Consider the following 25,233-nt stretch of genomic DNA (forward strand, 5'->3'; position numbering starts at 1 on the left):
AGGGGCTACAGTGGGACCCCACCATCTCTACTCAGACCAGAGCACTTTCAGGGTCTTTAATACACCTACCTACATACATACACGTGTACACACACACACACACACACACACACACACACACACACACACCTCCCCTCTCGATGGGGAGAGGTGGCCACAGCACCTGGTGCATCATAGTCACTAAGTCTGCTTATTTATCATTTATTTTTAAAATATATTTAAACAGCAGCAATCACTTCCAAAATGCAAAAAAAAAAAAAAAATTACAATTTTTAGAATAAAATTATATAACGTTTATGGTGCGAGTCAGAAAGAATTGAAGGTACAACTGAGAATCAAATCACGCGGCACTGGGAGTGGCTGGAGAAGCCAAGGTCCACTGGTTGGGAGGGTCAAACTGACAAAAGGGCCCAACCTGTGAGGTTCCCACCTCAATCACACCCCCAACCCCCACTGATGAAGCAAGTGTCCTCTGGGTTAGCGAAGGAGAAGCGGCAAAGAGCTGGCCCTCTGTGGGAGATTCCCCAAACCCAGTCCCCACCTCCCCCACCAGCCAGGGACCTGCTAATCGACCTCCTCCATGTTGCTGTAGGTGGGGGCTGGGCGGTCCACAGGGGGGGCGAAGCGTTCAGGGGCTGTCCGCGTGGGGGCCACCTCGGGGGCCTGGCCAGGGCCCAGTCCCTGCAACAGAATATGAGGACAGGGGTTGGGGGCTGCCCAGTATGCTGCCTGGCATCCCGGGGGTGCTGGCTCAGAGCCCCGGCACCCAAGGGAGGGCCCCAAGGCAGGCGCAGACAGCAGCGGCGTTGAGACAGAGAGACGAGATCGGGCCTGAACAGTCTTGCTTTATTAACACTTGAAATACAGGAAGCTGCTTGGGCAGGACTAAGCCCCATGCCACAGGTCAGAGCAGCAGGATGAATGGACAAACAGCTGGACGGATACCCACCCTAGATGCTCTGTCCCAGCAGGAGCCACAGTCCCCACCCTCACCCACCAGACGCACACACTGAGGCCCAAGCCCAGAGTTGGTCCCCACCACAGAGGCAGGCATTGCCTGATGGGCAGGCAGGTGGGCCAGCTCACAGCTGCTGCCTGCAGTCGAGCTCATCTCCAGCGACTCTGGGATACCAGAGGATAGAACATGTTGAGCACGAGGGCCACCAAAGCTGCCACGGTACCCAGAACAAAGTACCGGAGGCAGCCCTCATCTGGTGTGGTAGGGCCACGTGGTGGGGGGCCCACCCAGTCTTGGGGCCCCCAGGGACCCAGGGGCACAGGCCCCTCAGGTACCGGTTCCTCCTCGGCCTCCAGCTCCTGCCAAATCCGGGAAGCCTACAGTGTGTGGAAACGGCCATCAGCACCTGGGGCAGGAGGGTAGGGAGGGACCCAGTGTCCCCTGGCCATGATGCTCCCACCCAAGGCTACTGGCACTAACTCCTTACACATCCCAAGTCAAGCAGCAGGGAGGTGGGCAGGTGGGAGCCAAATGGGCCATTTGCAGAGTTGTCTAGACAGAGCACCAGGGCAGGCGAATCTTGACAGCATTTTGGCTCCCTCAAAAAGCTTCCCAATTGACATGCAGCTTCTCGTGGAGATTGGAAGGGGATGGTTAGCTAGTCAGTTTTTCAGCCCAGGGTTCCCACAGAGGAGCTCATGGAGGATAGAGCTGTCAACCTGAGTAATCTGGCTCCCTCCCATCCATGTCCCGATAGACTGTGACCACTGTCCTCTACTGGGATTCCTCTGCATCTGAGCAGAGAGGGCTCAAGGGAGAAGAGGGCAGCAAGGAGGAAACAAGTCCAAAGAGAGATGCAGCAGTGCCCACCAACCAGACCTATGGCATCCCATGTCAATAAGGGACGGAAGACCCCTAGGGTTCAGCAGGAACTGACGCTCACCTCAGAGGGTGGTGGCCACCCTAGCCCATGGCCAGTCTGGACAGGCCCTGTCCTGAGTGCACATCAGAACAAGGGAGTGATGACAAATGAGAGTCTGTGGGCTGGCTGGCATGTGAGGAGGGTGCAGAGGAAAGCTGGGTACAGTCTGTTTATGGCATCCTACCCAGTGAGGTTCAGAGCAGCTACGAAGGCCTGTGCCAAGAGGGTGCCTGTATGCATGCCAACAGCAACGTGCTGCTGTGCATGCACCTTTTACAAGTGTCACTACAGCATGGGGATTCCTCTAACTAGGACTCTGATGTAAGAAGATCACAAATCTCAAAGCTCCAGGGGCCTATGGCTGGAAGAGAGGAGGCTGTGCCCCACCCCCTCCCGTCTATGAATCGGGCTCACTAGCCTATGAAGCCTCCCCAGCGCCTCACCTGGCTGGCAGCAGCCTCGGCTGCAGGGCCTAGGTCTGGGTGGTGCTCAGAGTGACCTGCCCTGGGGGGCCTCTCCACAGGAGAGTTCCGCCGGCGGTAGAAGAGTACATAGGCATAACGCGTCACGACCTGGCTCTCGTCTACTGTTGTCACCGTGCTGTCATCAAATAAGCGCCACCCTACAGTGAAGTGGGAAGAGTGTGAACATAACCTGCACCCCCACGCCTACCACCTATCCTGCTGGCTGCATGTGCCCTCACCCACGTCGCTGCGCTGGCTGCTGCGGTCATTGGGCAGGCGGGCACAGGCAGTGTAGTGGCCGCCAATCATGCCTCCGTAGTGGTTGATGACAGCGTACAGGTCGTAGCTAGGCAGCTGTTCCTCTTTCTGACCAATGCAAAACTTGCTCAGGTCCAGGTTCCTGTGGTCCCAGCCAGAGAAAGGTCAAAGAGTCAACAGGTGCCCAGGATGGTACCCCCTATAACCTGACTACCATCACCAGGGCTCATCACGTACCGAACAGGGAACTCCACCAGGTCGTTGATCTTGTCACGCCAAATGAAACTCCGAAAGGAGAAGCGCTTGAGCTGCACAATGAGTACGTTGGGCAAGCGCCACAGCAGCAGCTGCTTGGAGGCCTCTCTGTGTTGTTTACACTGTGGGCAGTACCTGACAGCAGACACAGGTGAGGTTAAGACCAGCAGATCTCCACCCCACCCTGCCCAACCACCTGCCTGCCACCCCATCCTCACCAAGCCTCCTCAGGCGCCAGCACCTCAGGCCGAGTGAAGAGGTTCAGGCACTGGTCCAGAGTAAAGTGCCCAGCACGGGCAGCCTCACCAGCAGAGCCTGGATCCTCAGCACACTCCAGCTCTTTGGAGGCTACCAACACAAATTCCTGCAGGCGCTCATTGTTCCGCCACACTAGAGCCAGGCTGCAGTCCTCACCCAGCTCCAGGGGGGTGTCTCCTAGAGATGGGCAGGGAGAGGCGTCATGTAGCTGTAGAGAACGGCCAGCCCAGCCTACCCATGGCTTCCACCCATAGCCTCAGACACCTTTGTCCTCCAGCCGCTGCTCTCGGTTAGATGCGTCAATTTTATAGATGAAGAACTGAGGGGTGTGGGCATTTATGGCTTCACTTGGGTGCTGATATCCAGGCACAGCAGCTGTGAAAAAACATAATCAGAGCTCCCCTACCTACCAGGACCTAAACAAGCTCCCACTAAACTCCCCTACCCAGCTGCGGAGCCTTTCACCAGACTCTTACCTTCGGGCCGAGACATCCTCTCACCAGCAGGCAAGGAGCCAACTTCAACAGGCCCACTGGCCAGCACCTCAGAAGAAACTCCACTGGTGCTGGGCACAGAGCCCCGATCAGGAGCCGCCCATGTCCTAGGGACCCCTGTGTCCCCCTCAGCCACGGGGGTCACCAACTGGAGCTCAGGCGGCTGAATCGGGTCCCTCTCACTGTCCCCAGCCTCCAGGGAGCTAGTAGAGAGCAACGTAGTACAGCCAGTGCCCTGGGATTCCAAGGCCATGCGGCCAGGCTGGAAGGGTGGTTGGAATACACTCACAGAATACCTGGAAACAGGCAGCAAGGCAAGTAAGAATCCTGACAAGCCTACCTGGCGTCTCTACTCCCCCAACTACCACACCCTCATCCAACCACTAGACACTTACCGGGCATAGCCCTCTAGCAGCTGAGCAAGACGAGCATAAGTGAGACGTGAGGCAGGTACACTGACCAGAAATGGGTAGCCAATGTTCTCAGGGCGGCAGAGACCCTTGTGGTCAGGCCAGTGGGTTTTCTGGCAGAGCCTGGAGACAAGGAGGAAGTAAGAATAGGGCCTTAGCCCCACCTCTTTTAACTCTCCACCGGGGGCTAGCCTCTGGCCTTGGGAACTGGGTATGCCAGCCCCGCCTCCCCCAGAGTCTGGCAGAGTAGAGTGATCAGTGGAGGGCTTAAAACATGTGCCTCTATGAGAGGAGAGGAGATAGGGTGGCAAATGAAATGTGAAGAGGAGGGAAAGGGGGGGGACCGCGGGGGTCCTCACTGGTTGCAGTAGCCCACGCGGTAGCACCGGGTACAGCGCTTCAGCTTCTCGTCCTCTGACTGCTGCTTCCGCTGGCAGGCTGCACACTTGGAGATGGGGATGCTGGGCACCTGGGGGCGCTAGGGTGGGTTGTCTGGCTCAGCAAGGCCAGCCTGGTTGAGAATGCCCCCTCCCACAGGGCCTTGTGCCATCAGGTTGGTCCTCACTCACCTGCTGCACCTCTAGCACCACCACCCGCTCCTTAGCCAACTCTGGGGATAGCAGCTCAAAGCAGAGGAGCGTGTCAGATGGGGACACAGTGTCCAATGAGTGGGAGGGCAGGAATACACGGTGGAAACGATTCTTAATCACCTGGGGACAGAGGACACACAGATCCTATATGAGGACAAGCCCTTTCTATAGCCCTGCCCCAGGGCACAAGAAAGCTTGGACCTGAATTTGGGTCTAGGCAGCAGAGTGGGGATTGTGGCCCCAAAGCAGCATATGCCTCTGCTGATACCAGCCTCAGTGCCTAAGAAAATAAGCAGTCGGGTGCTTCAGAGAGCCTGAAAGTCAGGACTAGGGAAAGTATCAACCCAACCAGTACTCTGGTGAAACCAGCACTTCACCACACTGAAGGCCTCTACCCTGCTATCAATTAGTGGGGTCCTGCTGAGACTGCAACATGGCTGTTACAGTGGAGGGGTCACATTTGAGGAGGCTCCTTCCCACTTCTATCCCCAAAGAAAAGAGCACTTCCAGGCTAGAAGCTAGGAAACTTAGGGGAAGACTAACACACAAATCTTGGATAATATGAGGGAGTAGCAGGATGGAGGGAGAACAACAGCTGGGGGGAAAGGTAGCCCTCCAGCTCCAGCTTCTTGTTGGAAGACAGAAAAGCAGTTGAGGGCCCTCACCCAAAGGGGGAGTAAACACTGATGATGGGAACCTTGGGAACTTACAGACTTCTGTTACACAGCCCAAAAGCCTGGTTTCACCCATGCCTCACCCCCTAGCGCACCACTGTGCAGCCACACGCACATTTGTGTGTATGTACACGGATGCCAACAACCATCCACATGTGACTGCACACCCTAAGTACATACACAGATCCATGTGTGTAAGAGCTTGAGGAAAGACAGATATACCTCAGCTAGACGCAGGTTCTCAGGCTTCACGTGGACACTCTGAGAGAGGGATTCCAACACTTCACTTGCACTGGAGTTCTCCTTGCTGATGCTCACCAGAAACTGTGGTGACAAGAGTAGAGACCCTGGGGGAGGTGGACCGGGGTCTTCGGGATTGCCCAGAAATAGGAGCTTACTTCTCACCTTGATGGGTTTGCTGTGCGGCTCCCGGGCAAAATAGAAGACGGGGAGAACCTTCTGCTTCTGTGGCAAGGGTACTGGCAGGTAGAGGAATGGGTCAAAAGTGATGGAGACCTGCGGATGCACAAGTGGCACTAGGTGGCTGCACAGGGAGTCGGGAACAGGATGCTCACACCCAGGGAGCCCAATCCAGGCACTCGGATGGCTCTCAGGGCCTCAGAGCCAACCAGTAAACTCTCAGGTTTGAGAACACCAGACAGACTAGAAGGGTCTTTCTGGCAATCGAGGCCCTGCTCAGCCTCACCACTTATCAATTTGCCCCTCACTTGTACCCCACATCTTCCCAATACTACCCATACCCCTGCCCCACCTTATCGCTGTCTTGGCGCCCAAACACCCCTTTAACCTCAGTCAGGAAACCTACCCAGCCTGATTTCTGCAGCCCACAAAGCAGCCGAAGGCCTCCGTCAGCTTCTTTGCCCAAACAGCATCTAAAGATGCACATGCCTCCAACCCCAGTTTGACCAAGCTAGCTAGACCAAGCTAGGAGCCTCTTTCCAGGGGAGCCCTTCACACCTTGGCACACACAGGGCACACCAGCTTCGACTTATACTGGCCCTGAAACAGGTCTACGATGAAAGAGTCATTCCTCATCTTATGCCGCTGCCATGCTTCTTCAGCCACCACCTGAGGAGCAGAGTGGTGAGGATCAAGGAGCCCTGGGGACTGGGATGTGCATGAGATATGCCCACCTCTGCCCCCAACCCTGACTGACCTCATCGGGCCGCCCATCTGAATCCACAGTTTCTGTGTAGGGCTTGTTCTGAATGCGATTCAAGTCTTCATGCAGCCCATCCAGCAAGAAAGCCATGAACTCCTGGGCATCATGCTGCGCATAGCCTGTGAACTGGCTGGCCTTGCTCGCCACAATGGCCTGGATGCAGGGGCCAAGTGTGAGCACGGAGACCCAGCACCCACCCCGTACCCAGCTGGTCAGCCTTCCCCACCCACTCTAGCCAGGGGTAGGAATGCCCACAGATCACCTTCAACTTGGAAGGCTGGAAGGCATGGTGGGTGCCCTTCCACAGTGCCCGGAGCAACACAGCAAAGCCAATGGCCAGACGCCCACCAGTCCCCAGTGGGTTGTTGTAGTTGATCTCGGCCTCAAAGGAGCGGTCTAGGGACAGCAGCCAAGTACAGGTGTGAGCAGGGAAAAGATTCCCCTCTGCCACAGCCCTGGGCTCCAGGCCCTGCTCTCACCGTGGAAGAAGTCCCGGAGCTCCCGAGTATTGGACAGAGACTGAATGACACTGTTCATGAAGCAGGTGTTGCCTAGGTTGACAAGGCCAGTGAAGCCAGGCAAACACACCTTCTTCTCTTCCTCCTCCTCTTCCTCCACACTATCTCCGCTCACAGGGCTGTGGGGCATTGGAGGCACCATACATGTGGGCTTGGGCTGTGGAAGCAAGGAGGGGCATGAGCGAGCAGCCCTGAGGTTCTCCAGCCTCTAACCTTGGCCCTCCCCACCCAGGATTCTCACCGAGGCTAGGTGTGGCTCTGGCTTTGGGGCTACATGCTCCATGGGGGTGCGGGCCACCACACCATCCAGCCCCGTGTCCTCAGATCGAGCCTTGGGTTTTTCCTTCTCCACAGCCCGAGCTTCCTCCTGGCCTGTGAGAGGGTGGGGGGCACCTCCCGGTGGGGTTGAATCCAGAGGGGTTGGACCTGTCGGCACGGCAACCTTTGCACCACCCACTGCACCTTAAAAAGGGGGAATGAGGGGGCTGGTGGTTAGCAGCATGTGGTGGGGATGAGGGTCCGAGTTATGTGGGCTGGACAATGAAGGGAGCTCGTGTGCAGACCTCGTGCAGCTGGGGCCTCCAGGCCCCCCCAGCGCTGACTTTGCCGCTTTCGGAGGCAGATGTCAATTCGAGAGGCCGTGAAGCAAAAGGTGCACTGCTCAGGCTCAATCAGGTTCCTGTGGGGAAAGGCTGAGCTCAGGGACTTAGGTGGAGTGGATATTGGGCTAAATGGGCAGGGAGACGGAGCCCAGGGTGGGACAGGCATAGTGCTGGGGCCAGGAACCACCCACCTGAGCTTCACCTGCCAACGGAAGATGGTATGGGGCCCACAGCCTGGGTGTAGTCTCAGGAAGTTTCCATCCCTGCAGAAGCAGAGCAGGGGCAGGGCAGGAGGAAGGGTGGGAAGAAAAGCATGAGATACAATGTCCTGCCTGAAGTGCACTGTCTGCCCCGTCTCCTGCCACCCCACCCACCTGGTCTGGAAGATAAGCGTGAAATCTTGCTCGCGGAAAAGCACTCGAGAAGTGTCCCTGCAGATTTCTTTCACGTACACATGCACCACCACTGAATCCGGGCCCTTCTCATATGAGTCATTCTTGACAAATGCCAGGTTCACCATGGACTCCGGCTCTACATTGAAACCACAGCTCAGCACCGCCCAGGACAGGTTCCAGCCCGTGGCTGTTCTATTCCCTATCCATCCACCAACCTTGCAACCCAACCTAGGGCTCTGCTTACCACCCCCAGCCCCACCTTTACCATCCACCAAGGTTAGAGCATCTGCTGCCTCTGCCATCTCCTCTTTGGAACGGTCACCTTTCTCAGGATCTCTGCTCCGAGCCATGGCTGGGGAGACTGGATCATTCCTGGGGGACACGGTCTTCTCTCCTGCCAAGAGTGCTAGATTCTCCTCTGAACTCAAAAGGCAGGTCTGGGGGTTCAGCGGTGGTACCCGGAGCTGTTCCTCAGCCTCAGCCTATTTGTGGCAAGATTGTGGGCAGGATCAGCCCTAGGTCTGGCAGGTGGCCCCCCACTGCAGTCCATCTCCCTACCCTCCCATCTCCCACAGGTACCCCACTCTCACCTGGGTGGCTGTCTCAGCCAAGAAGGGGGGGGCATCGCCCCGGGGTCCAGGCCCATCTCTGGACCCTTCCCCATCTGGCCCTCTGCGGAGATGCACAGCCCTCTTGGCGCTGGGCCCTGCCTGGGCCCCGGGGCCAGCCCCTGCGCCTACCTCACCACGGCCCTGGGCCCTCTTCTGGTTCCGGGCCTCCTGTTTACCCCGCCGGGGCTCAGGGCCTGGCTCCAGGGCAATGGGAGATGGCTCCTGCCCATTCTCCTGACACCGCAGCCCTGGCAACGCCTCCTGGGTCCCTAGAGGTTTCTTCTACCAAAGATACAGCAGTCAGGCGCTGTCAACCACACTGGGTATCCCTACCCTACTCTGCTGTGGAACTTACCAGAAGAGAGGGCCATGTGAGCAGAGGCACCTTCTTGGGCAGTGCCAGCTGCAGGAGGCCACCCTTGCGGGCTTGTACTTTGGTGCAAGAACTTTCTATCTCAGCATAGAAAACACCACCCCACTGCCGACCACCTGGAAATAGAATAAGGGCAGTGAACTGTGGTGGGGAATATCAGAGGATTCAAATATACTGCTGGGCTCAGGGCAGATGGGCACACCTGGAAGCCGCACCACGCAGTCTGTGTCTGTGAAAGCAGCATCCACCTCCTCCAGCCGCAGGGGACCCGCTCCCACACGAAGCTTGACAATCACCTCATCTGCACTCTGCCTCCAATCAAGCAACAACTCTGTAGGAGGAGTACCAACAAGACTGTGAGGGTCTCCATAAACTCCCAATGGGGACAAGCAAGTGCCACAGACCCAGCCCTAACAGGACTGCTCCAGATGAAGGCTATAGCCCCAGTGCGCCCTCCTCACCCATAGCACTCTAGCATCCAAAAGGCCAATTCATTACTCACCCTCTTTGGCCTGCTCCTCCCGAGAGGACACTGACCCTGACAACAAAGAAAAGAACAGGGAAATGATGATGGGGAGGCAGCCTCCAAGACCCCACCACTCCACCAAGCACCATCTTCAGTATCTCAGCCAAGTATGCAGACCTCAAAGCTGAGGCTCTACCCAGCCTCCTGTGGGTTCTTCTCTTGGTATCAGACCAACACAGAAAGAACTGTCATCTCCCAACCCCCAATCTGTATGCTCAAAAGGCAGGAGGAGGAGACCACAAGCATTCTGGGAATGCCACTTTCACCTCTCCTAGGATCTCCATCCTTGCTCTCCTGGTTTGCTCGATCCTTCTGCTTCTTCTTACTGGTGGCCTCCTCCAGTCCTGGGGGACCTCTCCTTGGGCCCGTGGTGCTGGCCCCACCAGACATCTTGAGCCGCTTGGTCGACAGCCAGAGTGCCCCGGGGTCGGCAACGGCGTCTGGGTCAGGGCTACGGCGCTTTCTTCCTGGCCCAGCTATCTTGGCAACTCTTTGTGGCCAAATTCTCCAACAAGGAACTGACAGCCTAATGAGAAGGAAGCAGTGATCACTACCAAGGCCCAACAATTTGCTCCTTGGTTACAACCAGAGCTCAGCAACCCAGGATACAACTAACCCTACAGAGCAATATCTCACCACCTAATGTGGCCCTGGACACTCTTGGACTATTCTGAAAAGGAAATAAACAATACAAGTGGCAACAACAACTTCTAGCAGAGACTCCTAGTTGACTGCCATACAGACCCACAAAGATGGGAGCCTCACTGAGAAGGTGCCAGGTCAAGGCAGCCATGGCCTGGAACCAGGCTCCTCCACCAATCTGGAAAGGAGCCATGGCTCCAGCCCACAGGGCTGGCACTCTGAGCAGGGTGCTCACTTTTCCTCACTCTCGCTGGCTGCTTAGTCACCACCCGAGAAGTAGGAGGTGAAGGAGGAAGGCAGAAAGAAGACAACCAAGCAGCAAGGGGACCAGGCTCTGTGGCTAACGACAGGCCCAACTCAGGTGCTACCACTGCACAGGCAAGGTCCTGGGGTTAAGGGGCTCCACCTGCTGCCTGCCAACTCCCACCTTCCTCTGAAACTATTTCCATGTGCTGTTTGGGTTTTCTTCCTACATCCCAAGAGATTTTTCTCTCCAGCTGCTGTCCCAAGCAGAGAGGGGACTGCAAAAGCTGGGGTGAAAAGGGTATCCAGCTGTCACACTACCCTTTCAGCAGCAATCCTGCCCCAGAGCCAAAGCCGGCTGGGTATCCAGTTTGAGACTGAAACAGACAGCATCCCCTTCCTTCCTAGATCCACTCACTCATGAGAAGTGGGCTACCGACCTCCTACCCAGTTTCCCACAAACCCGCCAGTAGATTCTGGGCGGTTTTTCCATCCAAAATAAAGTTCTCAAAATTGAGATAAGGGTAGGGATGAACAATGAATCCAGGACCCCTGGCAGCTTCAAGCCTGGCCTGAGACGGGAGCAGAGCAAACAGTGACTACTCTGTGTTCCCCAGCGTGTATGTGTGGCGGGAGTAGAGGAACGTTCTTCTATGGGGGGCTGGTGGGCTGGATCTTCAATGACGACAGATCCAGAGCCGAGGGGTGGACACCCTCCATCTCTTTGCACCAGGCCCCAGCTTAAGGTCCCGTCCCTCCCCATTCTCCCGGCGACACCGAGACAAGAGTCTGTCTAGAGACCATGTCGGCCTACACGGCTGCGCGGGGTTACTGACTACAGACCAGCGCCCTGGCCGGGCTGCGACTCAGCTCCAGCCTCCAAATCCTGCGCCCTCCACCACCTCCTCCAGGAAGCCACCCTCGCTCGCCGCCAGCCCTCTTGGAGGCAGGAAGCCGACCATGGGCGTAGAGTAACGGCCCCGCCCGCATCGGTGGGCCCGGTACGCCGCGGGGTTCGAGGAGTCGAGGCTGGCACGGCACATGACCTTGAACAGGCAGCCCGGGGCCCGCGTCGCGGCCTCCCTGGCTCCTGCCAGACAGGCGAGTTGCGGCCCGTCCCACTCACCGAGCGAGGCCGCCGCCGCCAGCCCTCTTAGGGCCCTGGCAACCCGCTCTCGGTTCCGGTTCCGGCGTCTGGTCGGTTCCGGTTCCGGCGCGCCCCTCCCCCGTCCCGTCGCCGCCGCCTCAGCCGCTTGTTTTGTTTCGACTTCTAGTTACGGCCGCGGGTGGCTGAGAGCCTAGCTGGTGACGCACTTCCGGTGGGAGTGGGCATGCGGCGATGGGCAGCTCCGGGGCGGGCCCGAACGGAGGAGGCGGGGCTCCGGTGCTTTGGCCTCGCTTTGGCCTCGCCCTGGCCCTGCTGGTGCCATCCTGAGGTTCCGCCCAGAGACCCCGCCCTCCCCAAATCAGAGTCCAGACTACACAGTGGGTAATCACAGCGGTTTATTGAGGGCCTGGTCGGGCTGGGAACTGTTTCAAGCAGATGCAGTAACGGGCGGGGTTGGGGACTGGAGTAGGCGTCGCGCAGGGGTCACTGGCAGGTGTTGTAGATCTGAACCTGCAAGTTGATAGCTTGAAGCACGCTACGCATCCTGGCCTCCAGCCCATCCAGCTGGGCTGCTTTGCCTTCCAGTGCCCGCTCGTTCTCTTCATAGGTGCCCTCCAGCTCTAGGAGGGGAAGGTCTCAGCTGAAGGGTCCTACTCCCACAGTCCCACACCTCTGGCGCCCACCCACCCCAATCATCACCTTGTAGCCGTTGCAGCTTGTCCTGAGCAGCCTGCAACAAGCCTCGAGCTTCATCCCGAAGTTGCTCTGCCCGTGCCTGTGCAGCCAGCACACCCTGGGCCTTGCGCTCAGCCAAGGCCTTCACTGTTTGGTACTGGTCGCCTAGTGGGCCCTGCAGCAGCTGGGGATATAGAAGGCAAAGTCAGCTGGGTGTCTCAGTGGAGGCCCAGACTCTACTTCAACCCCCACCAGCTGGCTCTGCCTCAACCCACCTGCTCAGCCTCTCGGGCACGACCCTGGGCACTGCCCGCTGTTTCTTCCGCACTAGAGGCTGCCAGGCTATTCCCTGCTCGTTTCAATTTCAGAGCCTCCAGAAGACCATCCAATTGCTGAGCCCGCTCACCTGCAGAGCTCAGTGCCTGCTCTGCACCTGCCATCTTCTCCTGAACCTGTCATGGGTGGACCCAGGGTTAAACAGGTCTATGGTGCATGCCCATAATCTTGCCCCACTGATGTCCCAGAGAAACCACACCTGATGCAGTGTCCGCTCAGTGTCCTGTGTGTCAACTACCGCCCCTTGGATGGCACCCTGAGCAGCTCCCTGTGCCCTCTGGGCTTCCTCCAGTGCTGCTTGTACTGTTTCTGCCTTCTGTTTCTCACCCTCAGCCCGGCTCCTGAAGAAGAGAGGGAATCAGAGCCTGCAAGTATCAGGACCAGGTGTCAAGGATGGGGCCAGGGTCACAGTCAGACCTTGCCCGCCGTGCATCTTGCAATAGCTGTTCTGCCCGACGTACATCTCCCACGGTGCGTGCCAGGATTGTGTCCACATCCGCCAGGCTCTGGACCCTCTCTGCAATTGCGCCTGCCAGGTGCTGGATTTGCTCAGGTGATGCTGGGATGGAGAGCTCTAGCACTCGTGTGGCCACCATCTCAATGCTATCAGGATCAGCCCCCTCCTCTATGGGGACACAGGCAAGGGCTTAGGGACACAGATTCTCCAGTATTGGCATCGAACACAGTTTTGGGGTATGGACTCAGGGACCCCACACAGAATATGGGTTTACTACTAGGCATAGTGATTAACTACAAGGACAGGAACTGTAAGTGGGCACAGACTTGGGGTCGTGGACTTGGGGACCACATATAGGCAAGGGTTGAGGGGCTAGACATGGGGTCATAAGCACAGGTCCAGTGCAGGCTCTGACCCAAGTATGGACCCAGGGACACAAGTATGAACATAGACACAGGTGACACAACCACATGGCCTGGGCCACACGGGAGGCTCACGGCTGAGGAAGTCCTTCACACTCTGGATAAGTTCCCGAAGTTCTTGGTTGGCCTTCTCCACCTGTCCCCTGGAAGCATTAGCCTTGTCCAGGGCTGCCTGGGCCCGCTGCTGTGCCTCTCCTGCCTGCCGACGGGTCTCAGCCACCTGGCTGAGGATGCCGCCACCTTCTGCCAGTGCCCGCTGCAGCTCTGCCTGCGTGTGCCGGGCCCGACCCAGTGCCAGGTCCGCCATGGCTACTGCCCCATTGCAGCTGAGGCCCCCACAGCGGGGTTGCCCATCCTCGTCCAGGCAGCCAGCACCCCCGCAAGGGCTTGTTGCACAGGGTGCATCCCCTGGGGGCCCACACACCTGCCAGGCACAGAACAAGTCAGGGACCTGTGGAAGGAACAGCCACACCCACATGTCCCACCCCACACTTGTGCCTCACCAGTTCATTGATGCCTGTCAGGCTCAGGGACTGGGTACGGGCTGAGAGCTCGCCTAGTGCCTGCTGGTTGGCCATGTGCTTGCGGTTGAAGTCCTCCTTCTTGGCACCTATTAGCACCTCTGTCCTGTGCCGGGTATCTGCTGAGTTGCTCACAGGACTGGGCACTGTCAGGGCTGACGTGTTGGCACGACGTTCCGCCTCTGCAGACAGACTGTGGGCGTGGCGGATGCTGTCATAGGCACCTATATTGGACAAAGGCTGGCAGTCAGCTAAAGATCACTCACCCCTGGTCCACCTGCCTAGTTGGCCAACAACCCACCCAGGAAGTTTGAATGCTTGAGCAGGTCCAAATGCTGGTCCAGCTGCCGCAGTGTGAGATTAAGTGCAAGTCCATCTCGCTCCAGACTGCTCAGTGCATGGTTGGCATTGAAGTTCTCATCCTGCACATCAGTCAGTTCTGCCTCCAGCTGGGTCAGGTGCTCAGTGGCCTCCCCAATTTCACGCCTGTGCCAGTAGGTAGTGGTGTTTAGAGAAGCTTCAGGCCACTGGGCCTCTGCCCCATCCCACCACATATCCTCAGGCCCATCCGCACCGTAGCTCCTCTGTGGCCTCCACAAGTTGCGCAGTGGAGGCAGCTGAGGTGTTGCGGGCACCCACAATCCCCTGCACAGTCCCCAGCTTCTCCTGCATGTGCCAGAAGCGGCTCTCAAAGGCACCCAGCACACCCGTCTGCTGCAGCTCCTGTGCCCGCTGCTCCAGGCGCCGCGTACGGGCAGCCAAGTCCTGTACCACACGGTCCCAGTCCCCGAAGCATGTGTGGCATGGGTGGCAAGCAGGAAAGACCCCTGAGAAGCCACGGGCACACTGGTCACAGCGCACGCCAGACACTCCTGGGCGGCAGCTACAGTGGCCCGTGGAGCGGTGACACTGAGGCGTGTCTATTCCACGAGGGTCACAATCACAGGCTGCAGAAAAGGGCAGACCATGAAGTTAGGGTGGCAGTGGGACATCCTGAGAAGTCCCCCATCTACCCTAGCCCTGCCAGCTCTCACCGCGGCACTGCAAACCAGGGTCTCCCCAGTGGAGCTCTTGGCACTCAGAACAGGTTCGCCCACCAAAGCCAGCACGGCAGTGGCACTGCCCTGTGAACTAGAGTGGGAACAGGGCAGAGGTCAGAGCCTCAATCAGAGGCTAAGCCCTTGAGAGTTAAGACAGACAGCTGGCACCATCCACCCAGGGATCCACAGGAGAATCCCATACCTCATTGCAGGTAGGGCCTCTGGCTCGGCTTGGGTGGCAGGCACAGGGCTGACATCCATGGCCACTGGTAAGGTTCCAGAAGTTGGGAGCACAGCGGTCACAGCTAGGGCCCTGGACATTGGGGAGGCATGGGCACTGCCCACTGCTTGGGTCACAGTGGCACCGGTCAGTGGACGGGCACAGCTGGGGATCTGTGCCCAGCAAGTTGCAGGTGCAGCCTGTGCCAGTCAAACACATTAATCAAGGAGAGCCTGAGCAGCAGAGCCCTGCCCCAGCCATCCCAATCCCACACTCACGGTGACAGCTCTGTTGGGTGGCCTGTCCATGGAAGCCAGGCTTGCAGTGGGCACAGTGTGGCCCCTCCGTGTGGTATAAGCAGCGCAGGCATTGCCCCATGCGGGGGTCACAGGCATCAGGGTCCGTGGGGTCAATGTTCCCACTGCACTCACAGGGCTGGCACTGGCCACCTGGCCTTGATGGGTCCCCAAAGTGCCCAGGGGCACAAGCTTCGCACCGCAGCCCTGCCCAGGGTTGGGAAAGGCATGAGTGTTCAGTTCAGCTGCCCCACCCTGATCCCATGCCTGCACCTTACTTACCTGTGTAGCCTGCCTTACAGTGGCACATGATCTGCTGGGAGTACCCATCCCGATGGCAAGAAGTAGCAAAGTGCCGCCGGCTCCCAGGGCCTTCAGGGCAGGGACAGGGCCGGCACTGGCCCCCATGTGGTAGCCGTGGGTCCCCGTGGAAGCCAGCAATGCACCTTCAGGGAGGGGCAGGAAGAGATATGTGATCCCTGAGCAGCATTCCCACCCACCAACCCACTCCCAGCTGCTCCAGGCTCACCTTTCACAGTGCTCACCCGCTGTGTGATCACGGCAGCCCAGGCAAGTGCCTGTGTGGGTGTCGCATTCATCTGCATGCCCATTGCAGACACATGGCTGGCAGTTAGGGAATCCCCACTGGCCACGCTGGCAGCGATCGCAGCGAAGCCCAAAGGCACCAGTTCGGCAGGGGCATTGCCCACTGGTCCCTTCACATAGGCCACTGAGTGCCCCCTCGGGGCTGCACTGGCAGGCTGGGGGCAAGGCAGAGGCTGAGCCAGGGAGGGGATTTGAGGGAATCTAGGTGGGGTCAGGGTGGGAAAGTCAGGGAATGGAAGAGAACTTCCAGTGTCCTGGTGCTGAGAGCATAGGGTCCGATGCAGAGTTAGAGGAAGGAAGAAGCAGAGTCGGAGGGAGGAGGGAGAATAGTAGTGGGGAGGAGAGAGAAGGAAAGGAGGAAAGAAAGGCAGGCAAGTACCTTGACAACCTGTGGGGCCAAAGCCGTAGAAACCAGGGGCACAGCGATCACAGCGGCGCCCAACCACTGCAGGTTTACACAGGCACTGACCGCCATGGGGATTACACTCAGAACTCAGTGAGCCCTGGGGGTCACATTGACAGGCTGTGGGGCAGGTGGATAGGGCCAAGTCAGGCTGGGGCCCCACACCTCTGCCCCACCGACCCACATCACAGACACTTACGCAAGGCACCATTGTAGAGTAGGGCAGACAGGCTGATGAGGAGGGGGACACAGGCCTCAGAGGGAAGGGTCTTACTGGGCACCAGACCCTCCTCGTGACAACGGTAGTGTTCAAAGGTGGCACGGCGCTCCAGGGCAGCAGCATCACCCCCACTAAACATCTCCAGCACGAGGACACGGGGAAGCAGCACCAACTGAAAAGATGAGCAAGGAAGAATGAGGTCCAGACCCAAGACTATATTGACACTGCCAGAGCACTTAGCACCACCATGGGCCTGCCTCTTCTGTCATAGGCCCCGCCTATCCAGCCACCACTACTACAGGTCCCATCCCATAGACCTTGCCTTCCCAGTCAGTGTGGGGAGAGAGGACTATTCACCGAGTCAATGAGCAGGCTGGGTCTAGAGTAGGGGGCCTCAGGCTGGGCACTTCCCCCTGTCCGCACCAGCTTCAGATGCAGCTTATAGGAGATGCCAGGCTCAAGGCAGACAGGTCTTGGAAATACCATATACCTGGGGGGAGACAAGGACAGGTATGGGGTTCACCCAGGGTCCCTGTACCCACCGTCCTAGGCCTCCTCACCCCACACACAGCAACCCAACCATCGGCCAAGAAAGATGCTAGGGCTGGTATACAGATTTCCACAAGCATGCCTCACTGGACTCCTATACCTGTGCAGACCAATCTCTGAAAATGCTCCCTACAGTCTTGCAACCCCATGGCATTTCCCTGGCACAAATACTTGCCAATTTTTCTTCAATGGCCTCCTCACATTTCCTCCAACCTTGACCTCCAACCTCTGCTCCTCTTCACCAAGACTATGTCATTCCCTCCAACCTGGCTCTGCCTTTCCTAGGTCATTCCCATCAGCCTACAAACATCTTTTATTTCCCCTTGAAAACATCTTCTCTTAATCCCTGAGTCTCCCGTAGCTGTTGCTTTATCTTTGCTCTCCTCCCCAATAAATTGAACTGTGGTCACTGCCTCTACTCCAGCCTCGCACTCCAATGGAGTTTTTATGCCAACGTGCCATCAAGATGGCCTGTATCAAGCTCACCATAAACCTCCATGTAGCCAAACCCAGCAGCCTCTTCTCTGTTCCCGTCTGCTCCAGCATTCAGCAGCATGCGATGAGAGCAGTGCACCCTCCTTCCTGAGACACTCTTCTCTCCACTTCTGGAACCCTGTCCACACTCCTGATTTCCCCCCACTGCCAACTCTTCCTTCTCTACTGGCCTCTAACACCCAGAGCTTTCTTCTGGTCCTCCTTCCTTTCTCTGGTCATTTCATCTAGACCTATCTCTTTAGTGACAAGTCCCAAACTTATATTTCCAACTTGAGGCCTCTCAGTAATTGCAGACATAGAAATCCAACCATCCACTGGCCTTCTCTCACATGTCTAAGCAACTCAGAACAGCTCCTCCCTATGTCTCTATCTCAGTAAAGAGCCCAACACCAACCCAGATGAACAAACTCAAAACTCTAGACTCATCTTTCCACTTTCCCTTTCCTACACTTCTAACCCATCATCTCTGCCACTAGAACCCTCTGGAACCTTCATCATCTCACCACATCAACCACTAAACCTCTGTCCAAACCACTGTCACTCAGCTAACTCAATAGTCTCCAGCAGATCTTCCAGCTTCCCCTTTGGTCCCTTTCAGTCTGTTCTCCACTCAGAAAGTAGAGGGATCTTTGTTAAACACAAGTCGCAGTTGGTAAAAATGTCTATAATGGGTATGACCCCTTTTATGCTGCTCTCTCTACTTCTGTGTATGTTTGAATATTTACATAATAAAAGCATCAAAAAAGACGGTGACAAAACAGATACATGAAACAAATATTACCCAGAATGTAATAAAACAATAATCAGACCAGGCACATCCCTGCTCAGAATGCTCTGATGCCATCCCTTCCCACTGTGGGCATTCCTTATAGTGACACTAAATGAGTTCCCATTAATTCTTGCCACAGACCTCTGGAATTTAGACCCCTAAGAGAGCAGGCCTATTCTACTTCCTTCCTCTGACCTCTGCCACGCCTAACAGCACCTGGCAAACAGCTCACAGGAGGAGGCACTTGAAGCAAGGGACAGATGAATAAGCAGCGTGGGCTTCCAAGTGCCCTTCAGAGAATTAGGGCTGGCCTGCACCCCTCCACTGTTACAGATGCTACATTAGCGCCCTCACCTAGTTTCTGGTTGCAGGGTCCCTGGAATGTGGTCATCCTTGGGCAGCATGTGCCCACACGGGCCATGGGCAGACACAGGCCCTGGGCGCTGCACGGCCACTTCCATCTCTGCCCATTGCTCAGGGACCTGGTGGAACGGGATGATGAAGGAAATGCTACCAAACCTGGAGGTTCAGCTCTGGGTCAGGTTTCACAGAGTCTGACCTGGGGCTCCAAGCGCAGCAGCAGATCATAATCCATGGCTCTTGGCACAGATGTCACCAGGAACTCCAGTGCCTGACCTTCCTGCAGTCTAACAAAGCCCCGGCCTGTCCAGGATACAGTCCCACCAGGGGTCACCAGGCGCTCCACCACATCCAGCACCTGTGAGGGATGCAGCTCAGGGTGGGTGCCTAGGTAAGGCACCATTTCTTCTACCACAACCTGTCCCCAAACCCCAGCTCTTCAGCTGAGGCCCTGTCCAAGGCTGGACACCCTCCCCAGACAAAGTACCACCCATAACTCTGCACAAGCCCTGCCCTCCAACACTGCTCCCTACCTGTCCTCGGGTGTCCTCAGCCTCCCAAGTTAGGTGGTCAAGGAAAGGCCGGAAGTAGCCAGGCTGCACCTGCTCACAGCGTCGCCCCACCATGTGCTGGCGACAGCGGCACTGACCTGTGGCCTCACTGCACCTGGGAAGCCCATGTTTACTCAAGAAGGATCCCTTACCCTGCCCAGGATCTCTGCCCCCCCAGACCCCTTATACGGCACTCACTGGGGATCCAAGGCACCACCCACGTCGCAATCACATGGACGGCAGCCAAGCAGGTCGTGGCTCAGGCCCCAATGGCCAGGCTAGGGGAGAGGAAGTTGCTGGGGGCCAGAAACAGACCCCCCCCCCCCCGCTCCTGCCACCCATCAGGGAATCCAATGACAGCTCTCAGCCTCTACCACCCCTTGGAGAAAACATGGTCCCTAGACCATGGTTCCCACCCTTGGCCTCCCAGCTAGGAATAGACCCTAAGCTCTCCCCAGTAGAGTATAGACACCACCCCCTCACCCTGTGCTCTGAGAATAAGTGCAGGACCCCAGAACCCCAGACCCCTGCAGTCGCACCAAGCAGCGGTTGCAGCCACGTCCAGTCACTAGACGCTTGCAGAAACAGGTTCCACTGTTGGGGTCACAAGAGGTGATCCCAGGCACTGTGCCCCGTGCATCACACTGACATCCTGTGGGGAAGGAGACCCATCAGCACTCTGGGGAACATGGTAGTGCTGGTGTTCATTGGGTAAAAAGTAAGAAGTCAAGGGTTAAGGTTAGCACAGGAGGTAGGGCAGGAAGCACATACGCCGACAGCCTGCAGGGTCGCTGGCACTGAGCCCAAAGAAGCCATCACGGCATTGCTGGCAGCGAGAGCCCACCACATGTTCTTTGCAGCGACACTGGCCCGAGACCAGCCCCAGAGCAGGATCATCATGGGGATCACAGCGACCACCATCTTGAGAACCCATGGGGTCACAATCACAGGCTGAGGGCAAAAAGAGGTGCAGGGTCACCCTATTCCAACTAGCCCAGCACCACTTATCTCCCAAGCCTCTTTACCCTGGATTCCCAGCCTGGTTTCACCCCATGCCCCCTCCCACCCACCCCCAAACCCCTGCAACCTGGACAGCAGTCTGGCTTCCCAGTTCCTACCCCAGACTCAGCCTTCCCTCTCCCATGCCCAATCCCAGCCTCACAGCGGCACACAGCAGGGTCCCGCAGGTCCTTGGTTGGGTCACGGTAGAAGAAGGGTCGGCAGAGCTCACAGTGGCGCCCAGCTGTGTTGTGCTGACATCCATCACACACACCTCCACTTACGTTGCCAGATGCCAGATATATGGCCATGTCGAAGTGGCAGCTGTGGGCATGCCCATGGCACTCACACTCTTGGGGGAGGGGAAGGCAGGACAAAGGTCACTTGAGGGCCGATGTCCTGAAGGTAAGGGGTGTAAGGGTCCCAGTGACACAGCAGGTCCCTGCCACAGGCCAGAATTTGTGGCTGTGGGCTCAGGTACTTTAAGGTCTCAGCATTATACTGACCCCCTGCCTAGAGCAGATTGCGAAGGAGAGTTAAGGGAATCCCTAAGGGCATGAAGGCCTGCATACTCTTTGGATACAGTCTGGGTGTTAGGGGCTTGACCAACCAGCTCTAGGTTTTACTCATGGCACAGCCAGACAACAGAGTTCTGGGGCTATGTGGGCCAGGATCTCACTCACTCCTGCAGGCATGACTGTGGCCATCTTCAGCCGGACGCCAGGGCAGGTCATGATAGAAATCTTGACACCGCTCACAGTTGAGGCCACGAGTGTTATGTTTGCAGATGCAGGCCCCATGAACCTAGAAGGTGGGCAAGCAGGTGGTCAGCACTGTCCAGCCATGCCCGCCCCTGCCCCCAGCCCTATTCCAACCAGTTAAAGCCCCTCACCATGCCCTCAGCATGCACTGGTGCCCCTGGGGCGGGTGCACACTGTGAGGCGTGTCCGTAACAGAAGCAGTTGCCACGCACAACCAGCTCGTAGAGGGCATAATAGTATTTCTCACGGATCTCCCGCCGTGGGTCAAGCAGGTTGTCCCCCAGTGTATGCAGCCGTGTCAGGTTCACCCGTAGGTTAGTGATCTTCAGCAGGTCTAAGTTGGGTGAAAGAATTGGGAGCCAGTTGGCCAGGCAGGCTCTTGTTACTCCATGCCCACTCAGGGGCTGCAGCTGCTAAGGTCACCTTGGGAGACCTCCTGTCTATTGCTATGTGAGCTAAACTGGACTTGGCACCTGCCCTAAGAAGCACCCAAAATAGCTACTGAGGCCCCAAATAGTCACCGGCCGGACGCTGGAACTGTGCCAGGCTCAAAGGGAAGAACACTCACTCTGGATCCGTGGGCTGTAGGGATCTGGGATAGGGATGGCAGGATCCAGCACACGATAGATGACCTGGAGGAACATGGGGTCATTAGAGGCACTGGACCCTGCCTCAGGCCCATCATCTCCCCTCTTCCTGCCCCAAGTCAGATCCCACCCCTCACCTCGCCTTCAGTGGATGGCTCAATCTCTGAGTAGCGGGACTCACAGACTACGTCATCCCAGTGCCGTGGGGGGGCCAGTGGGACTCCTGGAAAGTCAGCCCCACAGTCATAGGAAAAATATCGGTACACATGCCAGGTGCGTCCAAAGTCTGCTGAGCGCTCCACCAGCATGGCAGCAGGACGAAATGTCTGGGTGGGGGGCATGGCTGATCAGTGGGCCTCAGGCCCAGGCCTATCAAGAGCCCTGCCCAGCTGGGGCTTGCCCTCAAGCAGTTCATGGACAGGTGGGGGTGACTGCTGGAAGCCAAGCAATAGTCAGGGAGGGTAGCCCCTTCTAATGGGGAGGCTCAGGGGTCATGGGGCCCAGGGAGGCAGCGCGTGCAAAGGCCTGGAGGCAGAAGGCAACAGAAGGTGTGGGCCATGAAGGAGCCTCCCATGCAGCCAGAGTACAGCATGTGACCTCAGGGAGGCTGGGCTAAGTTGCTGGGAATCTGTTCAGGGGTAATGGGGAGCCAAGCAGGGTGATTCAAGCAGGCTCCCAGACATGCGGGCACCTTGAAGGTCATAATGAGGTGTGTGAAATGAAACTCAGCCTCCAAGTCCAGCTGGATGGTGACCACGGGGACACCTGAGGCAGGAGTCGGAAGTCAGGGACTTGAGACTACTGGTGGGCAACCCCACTCACCCCATGCCCCACCCACGGCCTCACCATTCTCTGACTGCCACCAGGCTGTCCGGCGCTGTGGTGCAAAGCTGGTAACTACATTCTGGATGCGATGACTGTTTGGGTTGTCTCTAGCAGAGAAGGGGCGCCGGGAATCACACAGGAAGCACTTCTTCTCATCCTGGGTTGGGTCAGAGTCAAGGTCAGGGTCAGTGCTTCAGCCAGTGCCAGCATCCCCTCCCCTGGCCTAGCCACCCCCAGCCTCACCTGAAGGTGACTAACGATGCAGTAGGGCTGGGGGCCATGCAAGCCACAGGTGGATGAGGCAGTCAGTCTGTCAGCACGGCCCACTAGCAGGTCACCTGTGGCGGGGTAGCAGCTTCCCCTCGAACAGCCTGGCACATCTGGGGCCAGGGCCTGGGCCAGGGCGGTGGCCAGCGCTGGGAACAGTGGGTCAGCCAGTTCTGCTGCGTTCCCACCCCGCAGCCCCAGGGCTAGCTCCCCCCGGACCCACCATCTCATCCCACAAACCCCAGGCCTTCACTAGGCCCTCTCACCACTCAGCAGCAGGCCCAGTCGAAGCTCCCAGGGCCCAGGCAGTCCCCGCAGGTCCCTCCCTGATACCCCTGAGGCCCGCTCCATCCTGAAGAAGAGGGGAATCCAGATGAGGGGGGATGAGAGGTCTGTAGCCCAGGCCCACCCTACCCCTCCCTTGGGGTTCCGTGCAGACCCTGCCCTCCTAAGTTCCTCGCTGATTCCCCACTCAATCCTCCCTCCGGCAGTCCCTCCACTAGCACAGTCCTGCGACTTTGAGCAAAGTTGAAAAGTACGGCAAGAAAGAAAGCGTGGAGCGGATCTTGGGCAGGAGTGCAACACTGTGCAGAATTTCCTCTCCCACCTCTCCAGTAATGATCCTCATTCTAGAAACCAGACATAGTCCAGCTCACCTGCAAAACTTTATTGTGCTCCCTTGGTCTGGTTCAGACCAAGGGGCAGGGGGTTTGGTTTTAGGCCGCCACAGTTAGGGAGCGCACCAAGTAGGGGGCATGGCATGAGCAAAGAAAAGGAGTCTGATCTTCTGAGACTTCAAACGGCCCACAGAACCCAGCCTTTCTCCCCAGCACTGTGAGTGCTGTGGAAGTCACCATCAACTAGGCTGTTCAGTTCCAGGGTTCCAGCATCAGCAGGTAAATGAGAGAGCACACACAGAGGCATCAAGCTCCTCTCTTTAGGGATGTGGGAAGCTTTAGGCTGGCCTGGCCAGAGCCACAGGACAAGATGGAGGTAGGACGAGAGATGGAGAAAAGCCATCCCCTTGCCCAAGTCACTGTTCCAGGAGACTCCACCTCCCTTAGTCACTACTGCAAGTATGCACAAGAAGTGGTGTCTCAGTTTCCCGGTGTGAAAATGGGTGCTGGACAGCTGACAACAGAGGCAGGGAGTGAATCCAGATCTTATGGCTATTCATCCGTTCCGCACTTTCTGGCCTGCCAGGAGGCCAGAGCCCGGGCTTGGAATGCGAGCTGCCGGCGAGTGCCCCACCCAGGCCCCTGGGACCACAGGCGGACCGTGGACTCCACAGGTCTATAAGGCCAGGCCCCTGTGGCTCTGAGCTGCCACAACTGTGCCCACTCTGTCTGGGGCCAAGTGGAGAGTACCCAGAGCTGTGGAACTGGGGGGGAAAGCTGGAGGTTCTTCACGGGCATCACCAGGCTTCTCAAGGAGAGTCTGAGCAGGGGGGCTGTCAATCTGATAGACTTACAGGGTCTCAGGGGTTACTCCAGTTTTCTGAAGTAGGGGTCTCCAGTTACCCTGAGGGTCATGTAATCAACCTGAGGGGCTAGGGGTATTAGAGGTGACTCAATTTTAGATCACTCAGAAAAGGATCTATCAGTGTCAAAGGCACTTGATGGCCTCTGTGAGTTTTACGTGATCTCTGGTTTCTCAAGGACAGATCACTGGAGGATATCATGGAGTCACATGGGGGTTACTCGAGGTCAGTAGGCACTCAGTGGGGTCTCTGGTCCCTCAAGGTCAGGAGATTCTTGGGTCAAACTGGGATCATTCAGGTAGTCTGAGTTACTAGCTGGGATCATTCAAGTGTCTGTCTTACTAGCTCCATACACCACAGTCAGCAGGTGGCACATGCGTTTGCCCATAGCCACATGTGTTCAAGCAGCTTTGTTGCACTCTGTTCCAGGGCCCCAAGGATGACACCTGCTTGCTTAGTATCTGCTCATTCTGCACCAGGTGGTGCTCCAACCTTGAGGATCAGGTCATCTGAACCAGGTTCTGACCTTTGGCCCTAATCTCTGACCCTGGTCCTCAATTCTGTCATGACCTTAACTCTGACCCCAGCCCTAAGTGAGCTCTAACCCTAATCAACATTTGACCCCTGTTGTGAACTTTGACCCCAGCCCTGATCCCTACAAATATCTGGACCTGACCTGGACCCAGCCCTGACCCTCCTACACCATCCCTGTTCTGACTCTGACCTGTCCATCTGACCCTGATCCCACTCCATACCCCACCCCACCATGAACCAGCCATGCACCTTTTAGCCAACTCTAGCTGTTAGGCACCCACTTCAGCAGCTCTTGGGCTCAGCTTGTGCCTGCTGTACCCACTCTCCTGCATCTTGCCCTGTGGCCACCAGGCTATGTGTGCCCTTCTGCAACTCT

General features: G+C 57.3%; 2 protein-coding genes across 25 annotated transcripts; both read right to left on the minus strand.

Annotated features, from left to right (window-relative positions):
* Window positions 1-269: 269 nt before the first annotated feature.
* USP19 (ubiquitin specific peptidase 19) lies at window positions 270-11,670 on the minus strand. Of its 23 annotated transcripts, none has more exons than XM_045496772.1 (27): window positions 11,503-11,669; window positions 9,758-10,017; window positions 9,468-9,503; window positions 9,168-9,296; window positions 8,948-9,081; window positions 8,572-8,871; window positions 8,247-8,463; window positions 7,961-8,117; window positions 7,778-7,849; window positions 7,548-7,663; window positions 7,226-7,446; window positions 6,946-7,141; window positions 6,729-6,862; window positions 6,461-6,619; window positions 6,262-6,372; window positions 5,689-5,799; window positions 5,506-5,607; window positions 4,589-4,729; window positions 4,379-4,497; window positions 4,005-4,142; window positions 3,592-3,905; window positions 3,380-3,490; window positions 3,076-3,292; window positions 2,840-2,992; window positions 2,584-2,744; window positions 2,324-2,502; window positions 270-681 (listed from the first exon to the last, which is right to left on the minus strand). In XM_045496772.1, exons 2-27 carry the CDS (start codon window positions 9,879-9,881, stop codon window positions 565-567), a joined length of 3,969 nt encoding a protein of 1,322 aa, XP_045352728.1. In that variant the 5' UTR covers window positions 9,882-10,017; window positions 11,503-11,669; the 3' UTR covers window positions 270-564. The 23 variants fall into 23 exon arrangements, with proteins under 23 accessions (XP_045352728.1, XP_045352729.1, XP_045352727.1 ...); XM_045496773.1 differs by having other exon boundaries at window positions 7,226-7,440; window positions 8,572-8,874; XM_045496771.1 differs by having other exon boundaries at window positions 7,226-7,440; window positions 8,241-8,463; window positions 8,572-8,874.
* Window positions 11,671-11,862: 192 nt separating this feature from the next.
* LAMB2 (laminin subunit beta 2) lies at window positions 11,863-23,395 on the minus strand. 2 transcript variants are annotated; one of them, XM_045496756.1, is made up of 33 exons: window positions 23,283-23,395; window positions 23,110-23,195; window positions 22,820-22,992; window positions 22,598-22,733; window positions 22,443-22,516; window positions 21,889-22,077; window positions 21,733-21,796; window positions 21,296-21,498; window positions 21,087-21,207; window positions 20,567-20,755; window positions 20,176-20,355; window positions 19,944-20,056; window positions 19,603-19,682; window positions 19,387-19,519; window positions 19,053-19,211; window positions 18,848-18,975; window positions 17,038-17,170; window positions 16,660-16,852; window positions 16,437-16,580; window positions 15,981-16,212; window positions 15,734-15,897; window positions 15,434-15,658; window positions 15,138-15,355; window positions 14,930-15,026; window positions 14,470-14,842; window positions 14,197-14,381; window positions 13,878-14,119; window positions 13,450-13,798; window positions 12,913-13,120; window positions 12,695-12,836; window positions 12,435-12,611; window positions 12,184-12,343; window positions 11,863-12,104 (listed from the first exon to the last, which is right to left on the minus strand). In XM_045496756.1, exons 2-33 carry the CDS (start codon window positions 23,192-23,194, stop codon window positions 11,968-11,970), a joined length of 5,406 nt encoding a protein of 1,801 aa, XP_045352712.1. In that variant the 5' UTR covers window position 23,195; window positions 23,283-23,395; the 3' UTR covers window positions 11,863-11,967. The 2 variants fall into 2 exon arrangements, with proteins under 2 accessions (XP_045352712.1, XP_045352713.1); XM_045496757.1 differs by lacking the exons at window positions 21,889-22,077; window positions 22,443-22,516; window positions 22,820-22,992; window positions 23,110-23,195; window positions 23,283-23,395 and having other exon boundaries at window positions 22,598-22,707.
* Between the last annotated feature and the right edge of the window lie 1,838 nt (window positions 23,396-25,233).

This window comes from Leopardus geoffroyi, chromosome A2 (genome assembly GCF_018350155.1).
Source record: "Leopardus geoffroyi isolate Oge1 chromosome A2, O.geoffroyi_Oge1_pat1.0, whole genome shotgun sequence".
NCBI classification, from domain to species: Eukaryota; Metazoa; Chordata; class Mammalia; order Carnivora; family Felidae; genus Leopardus; species Leopardus geoffroyi.

Coding starts and splice junctions, on each gene's coding strand:
- USP19 (XM_045496758.1), bottom strand. CDS start 9,881: ATGTCTGGTGGGGCCAGCACCACGGGCCCAAGGAGAGGTCCCCCAGGA. Junction 6,373..6,460: donor CAGATGGGCGGCCCGATGAG/GTCAGTCAGGGT, acceptor TCTGCTCCTCAG/GTGGTGGCTGAAGAAGCATG. Junction 4,498..4,588: donor TGGTGCTAGAGGTGCAGCAG/GTGAGTGAGGAC, acceptor AACCCACCCTAG/CGCCCCCAGGTGCCCAGCAT.
- LAMB2 (XM_045496756.1), bottom strand. CDS start 23,194: ATGGAGCGGGCCTCAGGGGTATCAGGGAGGGACCTGCGGGGACTGCCT. Junction 22,734..22,819: donor GCATCGTTAGTCACCTTCAG/GTGAGGCTGGGG, acceptor GACCCAACCCAG/GATGAGAAGAAGTGCTTCCT. Junction 22,517..22,597: donor CTGGTGGCAGTCAGAGAATG/GTGAGGCCGTGG, acceptor CTCCTGCCTCAG/GTGTCCCCGTGGTCACCATC.